Raw genomic sequence first — 13,828 nt, forward strand, 5'->3', positions numbered from 1 at the left:
CCTGTAATCCCAGAACTTTGGGAGGCCCAGGCAGGTGGATCACTTGAAGCCAGGAGTTCGAGACCAGCCTGGCCAACATGGTGAAACCCCCTCTCTACTAAATATACAAAAAATGAGTCGTATGTGGTGGCACACACCTGTAATCCCAGCTACTCAGGAGGCTGAGGCATGAGATGCATTTGAACCCAGGAGGCCGAGGTTGTAGTGAGCCAATATCATGCTGCTGCTGCACTCCAGCCTGGGTGAAAGCAAGACTCTGTCTCAAAATAAAAGAATGTAATTTAGGGGTCAACCTGCTGGAAATTACTTTTTGTTTCCTATTTGGGGCTGCAGAGAGAAGTTATAGATTGTTCATCTGCAGCAGCAACCAATGGCTTTTTTCCTTGACTTGAATTTTCCTTATCTGGATGTAACTGAGGTCCTGTATTCTAATTATTTTTGCTTGTACTGCTAACACTGAGTCCTCTTGTAATAGCCATTAGGTCATTAGATTATTTTAGCTGAAATGAAGGCTATAAAATATTCCTTCCAAGGAACTAAATTTGGAAATCTTTGGAGGCACATTCTATTTATTTAATTGGTACTTTACTTTTATATTTGGTAAAGAGAAGAGAATCAGCAATACTTGTTCTTTATTTTGTTTTTCTTTCTTTCTTCCCCTCCCCCCCACCCCCCACACTAATTGAACATCCACAGCCTGCAGAAAAGAAATGCAGGCAGAAGCCACGTGTACCCGTGTAGACTTGGCCTTTGTGAAGCAACCAGCTTTAATGAAGTCCTCTGGGACTGGGGGGAGGAGAGGGAGGAGGGGTGGGAGTTTGGATGAGAGCTGATTTCATTTTCTAGCTTCAACGTTGTTTTTCTGGTTTCTGGCTTTGTTGGTATCTGAGTGTCGCTGGTACCCAGAGTTGGCAGGGTTATTTGACCTGTGCATTTTCCCTAGATGGCCACGGGGCTTCAGCCTTAACCCTCTTCCTTCCCTTTGAAGGAAGAATCAGAAGCCATCTCCCTGGGAGGAGGGAAACCGCTCGATGGGGATGAGGGTGGCCTCTGAATGACAGGTTCAAGTTTATTCTGGGAGCTTAGCTGCAGAACATAACTGCTGTAAGGATGCGGACAGGTGAAGGGCAAGGCTGGCAGAAGGAACATCTGCCAGCAGCTGTCATGTCTGTGGGACCCTGGGGGAGTGTCTCAGCCTCTCTGAACTTGCCTGTGCTTTAAAGATAGCTGAGACCTCCCTGCCATTTCTCGTACTCTCTACATTCTCAAATTCAGAACGTTATTTTGCAGAGAAAGAAATAGAAAAGCTGTACTCCACCTCACTGAGAGCACTAGGACCATGACAGCTGCTTACCCCATTGATCGAGGACAGGTACTTGCTGTAAGCAGGCCCTGGGCTAAGCGAGCCACATGGCTTTTATTTCATTTAACCCTCATAGTAGCCCTGCAAGGCAGATATTATTATCTCTGCTTCACAGAGACCAAGGCTTGGAGACTTTAAATGACTGGGGCCCATAGCAGGGGTTGCATTCTGTGGTCAAAGCCAGCCCCGTGGGACTCCAGATCCTAAGTCTCTTCCTCCCCTGGTCTCAGACAGTGCCCGTCTCCCTCCCAGGCCTGTGCACATGTTGGTTATCTGCCTGGAGTTTGCTCCCCGTCTCCTCCCTTTCTCCCCACTACTCCCACCTCGTCACTTGCCTGCATTGACGTACACACAATTCACAACTTGGATCTCTCCTTCAAAGGACCCTTCTAGGAGCTTTCCCCCAACCCCTCCAGGTCAAGGCCAGGCCCCTATGTCATTTTCCTTCATAACCCCGTGTCTAGTCTGCTTATATGAGGCATGCCTGCTTCTCTAAATGGACTGCAAACTCCTTAAGGACAGGGGCTATGACTTAACTAACACTGCTGCAACCCCAGCTCCTAGCATGCACAGCCTCTGGGCCCAGGTGGGCATTCAGTAATATTTGTCAAAGGAATAAATAACATAGAAGAAAGAGGTTGCAGAAAGAGATGTCATGTACCCATCTGGAGAAATTCCAATGGGGACACTGATGTCAAAGCATCTTACAGCCGGGTTGTTGGTTTATCTCATTGAATCATTCCATAGTAGTCCCTAGCCACAGGTTGTTTATGGAGATGTCTCAGTCACCGTTGTTGAATGTTGTCTGGGCCAGGGGTCTGAGGCTTCGAAGGAGGTGCCAGCCTGCAACACCTATGTGACAGGAAACAGCCCCCTGGGGCAGCTGCAGAATTGTGTGGGCCCTCGGTCACCTGGCTCTCCTGCCCTTCTCTTCCAGTGCTCTTGTACGTGAGGAAGGAGACTGACGATGTGTTCGATGCGTTGATGTTGAAGTCTCCCACTGTGAAGGGCCTGATGGAAGCGGTAAGCCGTGTGCCCCTTGCAGCCTCCAGGAAACCTGCCGTGTTCTCTCCCTTCTGGAATCCATGTACTAACATGCAGCCACCGAGATGGTTTCAGAATGAGCTTTATGCAGAACAAGAAAAACCTGAGATTTGTGGAGGCATCGATCTCCATACTGTCAAGGCTTATTAGCATCTTAAGGAGAAGGAAACTGAAAAACTGCTAATTCCCTGTCAGTTTAAGGCTAATCACAGTCAGATGCTGTGGAGGAAGGTAAAACAGTTCTCACATGTCTCTTGGTATGAAACCAAATTAGATATGATTAACTCTCAAATATATACAAAACAAAAGCAATTAACAAGTGTCCAGAATAAAAATATAATTTCTTGGTTAAGAGAAAAAAATAATGCAGAATTATAGTGATTTGCAGTAAGATTCTTCCCTTCCTATCCCTGGTCTTGTCTAGTATTACCCAACTTGGGCTTGCAAAAAGTTGTTTTACATTTTATTTATATGTTATTCACCTGAATATAACCGTAATAGAACTCTACTTCGAATATAATCTCTAACTCCCCCACTCCCAACCCCTTCCCCCTCCACTGCCCCATACAACTATATTGTCGAAGATTTAGTTTTTTATAGTGATAGAGACAACATGACTGCCAGGAACGCAGTTTAAAATTGTTGGTTGGTTTGGAAAACTGCTACATTGGAACAGCGTCTTGGGTTATGAAGCCAAATGTTAAACTATATGGGATAGTTTCTGTAAGTGGAATCATGCAGTTTCTTTCATCGGGGATACTCTTTTTGAGCCTCCTTTGTGTTGTAGTATAAATCAGGATGTCACTCTTTTTTTTGATTAAATAATATTTCACTGTATAAATATACCACATTTTGTATTTCCATTCATCAGTTGATGGGCACTGGAATTTTTCTACATTTTGGCTATTGTGAATGCTGCTACTATGCACATTCATGGACAAGTTTTGTTTGAACACTTGTTTCCATTTCTTTTGGGTATGTTCCAAGGCATGGAATTGCTCAGCCAGACTCAAAAAGCCACATGTGATATGACTGAGTTTATAGGACATATTCTGAATAAGCAAATCCATAGCAATGAAAGGCAGGTTAGTGGTTGGCAGGGGTTGGGGGTAGGAGGTGGAGCGACCGCTTAATCGGTTTTCTTTGGGAGGGATGAAAATATTTTGGAATTAGATAGAGGTGATGGTTGTACAATATTGTGTATTGTGAATCTACTAAACAGCACTGAATTATATACTTTAAAATGGTTCAAATGGTGAATTGTGATCTATCTATTTATCTATCTATCTGGTATTCATTTTTTAAATGAATTAACCAGAAATTTTTAAAAACCATGTTGGAATGTTACCAAAGTCACTGTGCTACTCTCTGTGATCTGTTGTTAACGAGTCCCCAGGCGATTCCAAGTGGAGCATCAAGGACCTCCGTCTAAGAAACACTGATGGAGGGCTAGGTCATCTCTTTTGTTCTACGGGAGTTTTCCATAGGATAGAGTTTGTCGTTACTGAATCTGCCTCACATTAAGGAAAAACAAAAACAGAAATCAATGCCAACAAAAATCTGACCTGCATCCCTTCAAATAAACCAGAATTTCAAAAATGAGTCTAAAATTGCCAGAAGATAGACTAATAAGCTAGAAAAGCTCATAAAATATTCAGACCTCTCTGGACAACTTTTGGATAATTTCATACTCCAATCTGGCCTTTAAGACCATATTACCAAGACTGACTTAACTGGGACAGTGGTATTTAAAAACCACAGAAGCAGTTGTTTAAATGAATATTCTCTGACTTCAACTCTAGAGATTCAGATACTTCTGAATTGCAGGTAGATTAAGGAAGGGAGGAAGTGGGGATTGGGAACCTGTATTTTTAACGAGCTTCTAAGAATATTCCGAGATGAGCTGGGTGTGAGAACCTCTGATCTAGACTGTTTCTGAATTGATTCCTTACACTCTGAGCCTTCCTTTTGCCTTGGTGTCTTTTCTTTACCTTCCATGGCATCTGACCAGTTCTGTAAGTGTTCTGTAGATGGAATTGCACTGGACCACAGTGGAACTCAGTGTTACCTTCACTCCCACCTAAACAGCAGCTCAGCAACCCCTGCCTACCATCCCCGCCACAGCAGCATCTGGCTGTTGATCCCTTTTAGCAGGTGCTCATTCCAACTGCCTCGCTTTGGTTAGCTGAAGGTACAGGGTGAGGGGTAGGGATGTATCCTTTGACCCTGTAAGCTACAGAAAGGTCAGGTTCCCTAGGCTGACTCTGGTCAGATTTCTTAGGGCAATTCTGATTTTAACTCCCCTTTATGTCTAAAAAGAAAAGCTTTCATTGAAGACCAACACAAGCTATCTCCTCACTTCCTAAGTTATGCAAATGGGAAAGCAATGCAAGAGATGTTCCCCCAGGATCCTCGGGTGGGGCCGTCTGGAATGACAAAGCAGCCCCTGCAACTTGGGGGTAACATGAAGAACAGCAGGCTCTGTTTAAGCGAGGGCATAAGCAAGCTGTGAAATGAGGCAGTAGAATTTTGAAGAAAAGTGGCTCCTGCTCACTGTAGTTGTGCCCTAAATTTGTTTGGGACCTGGGTGGGGAAAGAAAGTGTTCATTTCAGGGTGTGGGTTCTCGTAAGACCAGGACCTTGCTAGTACATGGCACTTTACCATAGTGACACTTCCCAGGACACACTCATATATGGGTAATATGTACGTGTGTAATATAAATATATACAGTATGACATATTGTATATTGGTATATACAAAGGTATATTGGTAATGTGTGTGTGTATAAAACAAAACAAATATACATATGTACTACACAGACAGTGTAGCCTAGGGGTCAGCATATAGGCTTGGCCTCAGAAAACCTGTGTTCAGATTCTGACTGTTCCTCTTGCTAGCTGGACCTTTTTCTTAACCTCTTCATTGTTAAAATGGAAACAATAATACTACCTGTCTCGTGGGGTTGTTGTGAGGATTAAATGAGATAACAGATCTGAAACTCTGCCGGCCACGGCTTATACCAAATCCATAGTTAATTAGCCTTTGCTACTAAACCATTGTTGGGTAGAAATCCTCAGATTTTGGATTTCTCAAGTACTCCTTTTCTACAGTCCAAAAGGCAGAATGTTATTTTTGCTCATGATTCCATTATGTAATATCCCACAAATGTGAAATTTCAGCGGAGGAACAGGGCTGTGGAAATGGGCAGGTATCTGCATCTGAAACTCCGAATTCGTGTGGGGAGGTCCTCTCTCCTGAGCCCAGAGGCAGAAAGCTGCTCCCAAGAAATTATCTTTATGCCCCACAGTCCAAAGTCCCACATTAAACAAAATCTCAAGACAAGAAGGCAACGTGACGCTGGCCTCCATGTTTTATTTTGACTTTTAATTTCAAAATAATGTCATTGTGTGGGGGCTCATAGGGTTTAACAACTGAAAGTTATATAGACAGAAAAAACTGCTCAGTGAGAGAAAAGGAAAAAATCTTAATTTTTAAGAAAACTTGTTTAATCAAGAGATACTATACTTGACCTCAGGCCATCACTTTGAATCCTGTCACTGGTTGAAAATGGCTTCCCATAAATACAAACATAGTCCCCTACTCATTACTGTGGACCTAGGGCATTGCTTATCTAACTAGGCCCAGCAGAATCACCTGGGGTACCTTTCAAAGATGCCATCCCATGGGCGGATCACTTGAGGTCAGGAGTTCAAGACCAGCCTGGTCAACATGGTGAAACCCCATCTCTACCAAGAAATTAGCTGGGTGTGCTGGCATGCGCTGTAGTCCCAGCTACTTAAGAGGCCGAGGCATGAGAATCGCTTGAACCCAGGAGGCGGGGGTTGCAGTGAGCCGAGATCATGCCACTGCACTCCAGAAGGGGCGACAGAGTGAGACTCCATCACAAAAAACAAAAAAACAAAGATGCCATTTCAGAACCCCACCCATGATCTTCAGAATCAGATTTTATAGGGGTAGGCCCAGGAATCGCACTGGTAACAGGCTTCCTGGTTGAATTGAAGCACACTAACGTGAGAACCACTGGCTGGTGTGTACCTTGGCTGGAAAGTGGTATTAGAGTCTGATTCTCCCCTAAGGTCCTACATGCATTATTCAGTTAGAATGGTATAAGTCACCTTATGACACTGTTTTGGTTCCATATCTCTGCAAAGGTAATTTTAAACCAAGAGATGGCCCTACAGACTATTTCGTAACCCCATCCCAGTGGATTTTAGGAATTGGACTGGGTCTAGGCTACCACCTTCATCAAGGGCTTGGGAAGACCAAATGCTCTCTGTTGAGAAAGGAACTCATAGCCTTCCAAGGCCAGCAGAATTCACAACTCCTAGTGTAAACGTGTGACTGTGTGAGTCTTGCAATTGTTTTGGATATAGAAACAACTGCTTCATATCAACATTTACATTGTTTTGCTCCCTGCCTGAACTAGTTATTGAAAGGTTGATTGTGCCTCAACTTCCTTATCCATAAAGTGAAGCATCAAGAGCATTAAATGAGTCTAACAAACATTCTGTAGATATTAGCTGAGCAGATGATGGTAATGATGTTGATGATGCAGCTGTTTCCACATCAGGGATATTTGGATTGCTTTCCACTAGAGAACCTGCTTTTATTGCTCCCTATCCTCAGCCAGGCACTATTTAGGTGTAGAAGAAAATCTGAACTGGAGGATAAAGAGCCAAAGAAAAAGAAGTTTTCATTTTTTTTTTCTTTTTAAAAAAGTAATTCTTGGCAATTGGTGGTGAAATGTGAATTCGTCATCTTGATAGAACAGTGTTGCCACCCTTCCTTCCGAGGAGCTTAGGGTTGAGTCAGAAGGTGTCACATCAGGCAGATTCGTGGAACAGTTTGGGGATGGTGACAGTGTTCCTACAGCCTACACGAGTTTCCTGGAGTCTGTAATTTAAGCCACTTGATAGGATGGAGTTCTGTTATTTAAAAATGGGGCTGTTCTTACACTCAGCAGACATATTCTTCCTTGAGATAATATTTTTGAGTTTGCCTTCATTAAAAAAGTCTCCATGTAAGAGTGAGGTCAGGACACTGCCATAAGGGCAAGTGCAGCAGCATGAGAGGAGAGAGTGGACTGGAAAGCTTGCCTGACCTGGTTCAAATCATGACTGTGCAGTCTTGAGTATGTCCATTTTTGAATGTTTGGTTTCCTTCCTTGCAACTTATGAAAAATGCCTACCGTGAAGAAGAGTTTGTTTGTACTACCCTTGAATTCTTACTGATTTGGAAAGAACTCTTTCACCACAACAAAGAAGAATGAAATTATGGTTTAATCTATGCCAGGCAGAGTCACTTTTCTGGATGATGATTCTTGTTCAGTAGTCCTAAACCTCCCAGACCTTCATTTCACCTGCCAGAAAATCATTATCCATACAGATCTATATACCCAGATAGAACAAGAAAAAAAGTTCTTTATCAGCCAGATGTTACTAAATATTCCCATACTTGGTATCATTTGGAGAATATAGACTATTTTTCTTTTCATTGCATGTTTAGTATTATGTCAATCAAGCCATCCACATAACTTTGATGATTCAATTTGGCTTCTTTATTTTATAATTTTGTTATAAATTGTTATAAGGGTTTTAAATGCCTTAAAGACAAAGAATTTGGTGGTGGTGATGGTGTAGTAAGATGAGTTTCCAGTCCTTTCCTTTCTGCTCTTCTAGTGATTTTTACCTAGTCATCTTGCAAATAAAGCATCTCTGGCCACTGTACCTTCTGGCTAATCCCAAAGGCCAACAGGGTCACTCATACCTCAGGGCCTTAGTACCTGCTGTTCTGTCTGCCAAGAATGTCCTTCCTCCATATGGACAAGGCTCACTTCCTACAGGCCACTGCTCACATGTTGCTTTATCAGATGGGCCTTCCCAGCCCACCTACATAAACAGCATCTTCACCACTCTCTGTCATTCAGAGCACTTATCAACACTTGACATAGTTATATTTGTTCCATGTTTATTCTTTTTCTCTTCCCCAGTTGAATGTCAAGTTCAGGAGATCAGGGGCTGTGTTTCTTTTCTGTAGTATATTCCCAGAGCCTTCAGCATAAGTATTTGTTGACTGAATTGGGCATCCACTGTATGTATACCCTCAGACTGAGTGCTGTGGGTGGCGTGATCTTCACATGCACTGTTTCATTTCATTCTTACAATATCCCCATTAGCATGGCAGGTAAATAGCATCATCACTACAGATGTGGAAACTGAGGCCCAGAAGGTGTGGTTTCCAAAGGGCTGATAGTGCTGCAAAGTGATGGAGCCGACTTAAGACCTCAACAGCTTAAGTTCAATTAGGGAGACATTTACAGCTGAAAAGTTATTACAAGGATAAACATATCCAATCACAGCTCACCCTGACTAAAGGAAAGGAGATTAGGCAATACTAAGCCTTCAGGCAAGAAGCAGTATGGGTGGTGGTGGCCCCATGCAGTCAGACCGCTGCACTGGGCAAGTTACTCAGCCTCTCTACTCCCCAGTGTCATCCCTTCTGAAATGAGAATGATAATATGAGATAGTATTATGAGGATAATAAAATGGGATATAGGATTGGTGTGAGGATAAATCGGTGTGTATACATGGTACTTAAAGTAGCACACAGAAATTACAAATGTATATATACTGTGTGTGTCTATGTGTGTGTGTGTCAGTGTATTTTATGTGTCTAACAGACATATACACATATACACACATACGTGTATATATATACACATATGTACATATATACATATATTTACACTCATATATATAGCCTATTTTTTTATACACACACACACACAAACACACACAAGCAATGACTGTGAGTGCTATGAGGTGGGGAGACAGATTGAGTTTCCCCTAAGGCAAAGAGGCTAGTGAAAGGGATATTCTCTCTCAGTGAAGTTAACTGATGTCTATAAAGAAAAAGGTCACTCATGGCCTTAGTAGCACCCACGTTTTTTCCAAATGTGTCATTTATGTGTGAAGGCGATTCATGAGTCCTACCTGGTTCTCCTGACAGGTCAAACACTGCCACATAGGAAGCATTTACAAGCAAGAGTCCACTGCTTTTTTGAGGTGTATCTTAAGCGCCCTCAGTGAATGAACAGCGTGTAACTCTACATAAAAATAATGAAAAGTAATGACTTGCAGAGCAGGTGGTTCTGTTGTCTGCCTCTAGAGAAGGCTGACTGAATCCTACATTGGTCACTAACTTCTGCTTATTACATACATGAGGTTTCTGGGCAAAGAGAACTTTCCACAAAAAAAGTATAAAAATTACAGATCATCAGACAACTGATAACACATTGATGAGATATCTCCAAGACCTAGAATCTTCCTGGGTGTCAAAGAAATCTGTGGGGTCTTTACAATAATGATGATGCACTTTAAAAATTATAAAATTGCATGCTCAGTTCAGACAACTTGAAAAACACAAAGAAAAAGCCCCAAGCACTCTGAATCACTCTGTTCCCACAGAGCGATCACGTGGCACACATTTTCCATTCATAGAAGGAAAGATGGTTGTGTGGGTGATCTCATCCAGCCCCTGGGCAGAAGGAATTTTCTGTCACCTCTGACAGCCAGCCAGCTTCCTCTGCATGATATCCTGCCCCGTCTCACTTTCCAAGGTTCTGAATTTGGCAAAGCGCATCTCCCTGACGTGCATGGAGGCAGAGAACACTGTCCCAATGTGGCACATTTGTAAGCTGACTTTGATGCAGAGAGTTGCACTGAGAGCAGGACTTTGCCCTCCTGGAGGCAGAGTTTTCACCTTTGCCAGCTGCTTCTTGATACTGGATGGGGTCTATGAGTCTTGCCCCCAGACCATCTCAACATATGCCCATTTTCTCTAGCAGTTCAGAATCAAAAGCCATCAGCCAGGTGTTCCCTTTCAAATTCTGTCTCTGACACTTACTAGCTGAGAGATCCTGGGTGAGTTACTTAATGACTGGAAGCCTCAGTTCTCTAGTCTGAGAAACAGAGCTTGCAAAAGCATTTATTTCATTGTCATGATGTGAGGACTCAGCATCATAATAGATGCAAAGCTCCACAAACCTGTGTGCTGGGGACCCAGTAAGCATTCAATAAATGCTAGCTACGGATGGTGCCACTGCTACTCCAGATCTTCTGCCCCTTACTCAGTACTGACTTGCATCAGCTGATTTGTGAGCTGAGGTGTTTCCTTTCATGCTTTGAGGAGCTGGGAATCAAACCCTCAAAAAAAAAAAAAAAAAAACCCAAGTATCAGATTCACTTTTCTTTCAGAACAGGGAGAATTCACAGATATAAGCTGGTTGAAGTTGAGTGGAAAAAACTCCTATTTTATTTTTCATTTTATTTTAAAAAGAAATTCCAAATAACACTAACCAAAGTTCAAAAAAACTTATGAAGGGCAAGGAAGTCAGAATGGTAGCTAGGTACAAATAACACAGCCTATGGGAATTCCAAGTAGGCAACAAGTTCTTATATACAGCAAAAAATGTTCAGCAGGGTGCTTGCTTTTTTGTGCCATGGATACCTTTGGCAGTTTGGTGAAATATACGGACCCTTTTCAGAAAAATATTTTTAGATGTATGAAATACATAGGATTACAAAGGAAACCAATTATATTTATATGCAGTCATCAAAATAATAGAAGCATGCTTGTGATGCAGAAATATATGTGTTCCTTATGCATTAAATATCATGCTCTATGGGTTAGACTAATAACTACTGTAATTTCAAGGTATGAATGAATGTAATCAGTATTTTGGAACATCTGCAGGACTCTAATATGACATGAAATATCTGTGGTTTCCATTGATAAAAAAGATACAGGTACTGCTATTACTGTATGTTTGTACTTGAAGAAAATGCTACATTCCAGTTTGAGGTTAATGAAAATAAGGATGAATGTTTTCCCCATCCAAGTTCATATATGTACTCTTTGGGCACCTGTAGACCCCAGGTTCAGATCAACCATGCTGAGGAAATGACAGCTCTAGAAATGATGTGGAAGCAGGTTGCCCTTCAAGGATTTTTTCTAGTCACTATCTCTGTTAACTGCGTCATTCTAGAACCCCAGGGAATGGGGAAGGTAGTGAGCTCACTCCTAAGAGGTGGCTACATCTGGGTCCCTCTTCCTTCCTCCCTTCAGCAAAGCTTCACGCAGAGCCCTCTGGGTGCAGAACCAGTTCCCCTTGGCAATTCCCTTGGCAATTCTCTTTTAATTTGCATGTGCATGTATGGCCACCAGGAGACATGACAAACAGTGCAGATGCCAGGCATGGGAGAAAGAAAGAAAGCATAAATTCTTCCAAAGGGGGTTTTCAGGGAGGAGTGATGAAAGCTGTGTCAACCGTACATTATTGAGTGCCTCACCAGATTTGGAAACAGCATTAACAGCATTAAGATGTTCAAGGACACTTTCTAGTGTTCGTTTAGACAGATGTAATATCTTCTCAAGCAGTCGCTAAAGGAATTTTTTGTCTAAAGAGATGGTGAGCTGCTATACAGCCAGGGTTATGTAGAAGTATTTTGAAGAGGTTAAACGTCTCTGGAAACTTAAAACATTTTTATTTCTAATTTTATTGAATTGTGATTCAATGTAGCTTATCTTTGTTACCCAATACATGAATCTCTTTAGGATATATAATATTTATAATATTTGTGTGTATATATATCTCTCTATATAAATGTGTCTATGTGTGTATGTATAATTTTATTATGTTATATAAAGTATAATGATTATATTATTCAACTGTTTTTACTTATCCAACTACTAGATTTGTTCAGTTCTAAAAAGGGCCTATTGAAATCTCTCACTCTAATTGCATTTTTTCAAGGTTTTCAAGTGGAATCTCTCATAATAATTGCATTTTCATTTTGTAATATCATAGCACTCAAGCAAAAATTATTACATCTGTAATAATTATCTATAACAGTTTTTGCTTAAGTGCTATATTATCGGATGCATAAAGTTTTATGATTGCTGTAGCTTCTCCATCAGTTGTGCTTTTTAGCATTATATCCTATCCATTCTTAACCTCATTGACTTTTAATTATGCCTTGTCACCCCCCTTTTGCTTCTGTTTGCTTCTCATTGGTCACCCATCAGTCATCCTTCACTCAACACGTTATGTTCAGCGCTTTCCTTTTTTTTTTTTTTTTTTTTTTTTGAGATGGAGTCTCACTCTGTTGCCCAGGCTGGAGTGCAATGGCACGACCTCGGCTTGCTGCGACCTCCAACTCCCAGGTTCAAGTGATTCTCCTGCCTCAGCCTCCCGAGTAGCTGGGACTACAGGTGTGTGCCACCACGCCTGGCTAATTTTTTTGTATGATTAGTAGAGACGGAGTTTCACTGTGTTAGTCAGGATGATCTCCATCTCTTGACCTTGTGATCCGCCCGCCTCAGCCTCCCAAAGTGCTGGGATTATAGGCATGAGCCACGGCGCCCAACCCAGTGCGTTTCTTTTAAACAGCATACAGCTGGATTTCTTTCCTTATCTGTCTTTTTATTTATTTATTTATTTTCTTTTGCACCCACTCAGACACTCTGGCTTTTACTGGAAGAATGAAGTTGATTCTCATTTGGTATAATAACAGATACACTTGATTTTATTTCTTCCATCTTTTTGTTTATTATTTATTTCATTTTGTGGTTTCTTTTTACTTTCTCTGTAGTTTTGCAGTCAGATTCTAAGTTGTTGTATTTCAACTTTTAAATTTGAAGGTTATTTACTTTTTCTAAATTTTCCAAATTCCTAAAGTAATCCTTCTCTACTGTTTGACAATCAACTTCGGACTATTTTCTCCACCAACACCCTCCAGCTCTGCTGCTCCCTCTGTGAGATGAGACTTTTAGAGCTGTATTCTCTCCCTTGCCTTGCCTCCTCTTGCTAAAATGAGCCAGTTGAAATGCCTACCCTCTCCCCATCAACTTCCAAATTCTAGATTTTGCAAAAATAGTTTACTGCTATATTTCTAGAAAATGATTAGATTTTCCTTCGTATTATGTCCTTTTTTCTTCCAGAGTCCTTATTTAGCACTTACATTTCACATTTGCAGTCCACATAACCCTGTATACCAAGTTTGTCCAACCCATGGCCTGCAAGCTGCATGTGGCCCAAGATAGCTTTGAATATGGCCCAACACAAATTGGTAAACGTTCTTAAAACATGAATTTTTTTTTCCCATCAGTTATCATTAGTGTTAGTATATTTTATGTGTGGCCCAAGACAATTCTTCTTCCAGTGTGGCCCAGGGAAGCCAAAAGATTGGACACCCCTGCTATATATTCAAGCTTACAGCCCAACACTGGTGGCTTTTTCCTTCCCCCTTTCCATAGTTTGATGTCTCCTTTTGGATGCATTTGCTATTCGGATGGAGTTCTTTTGTGAGTCCAGTGGTCCCTCGAGGTCCTTGGGAGGA

The 13,828-nt window shown here is 41.7% G+C and overlaps 1 protein-coding gene across 3 annotated transcripts in view; it reads left to right on the plus strand.

Moving 5' to 3' along the window:
• Positions 1-13,828, plus strand: part of GRHL2 (grainyhead like transcription factor 2) — a 185,750-nt gene that overhangs the window by 163,485 nt on the left and 8,437 nt on the right. For all 3 annotated transcript variants that reach the window (XM_012455851.3, XM_064384460.1, XM_012455854.3), the window contains exon 14: positions 2,301-2,386. In XM_012455851.3, coding sequence (XP_012311274.1) covers positions 2,301-2,386 — 86 coding nt within the window. The remainder of the gene's footprint in view (positions 1-2,300; positions 2,387-13,828) is intronic.

The sequence above is a fragment of the Aotus nancymaae genome, unplaced genomic scaffold, assembly GCF_030222135.1.
Source record: "Aotus nancymaae isolate 86718 unplaced genomic scaffold, 86718_ANA_hifiasm-v0.15.2.pri h1tg000036l, whole genome shotgun sequence".
Taxonomy (NCBI): Eukaryota; Metazoa; Chordata; class Mammalia; order Primates; family Aotidae; genus Aotus; species Aotus nancymaae.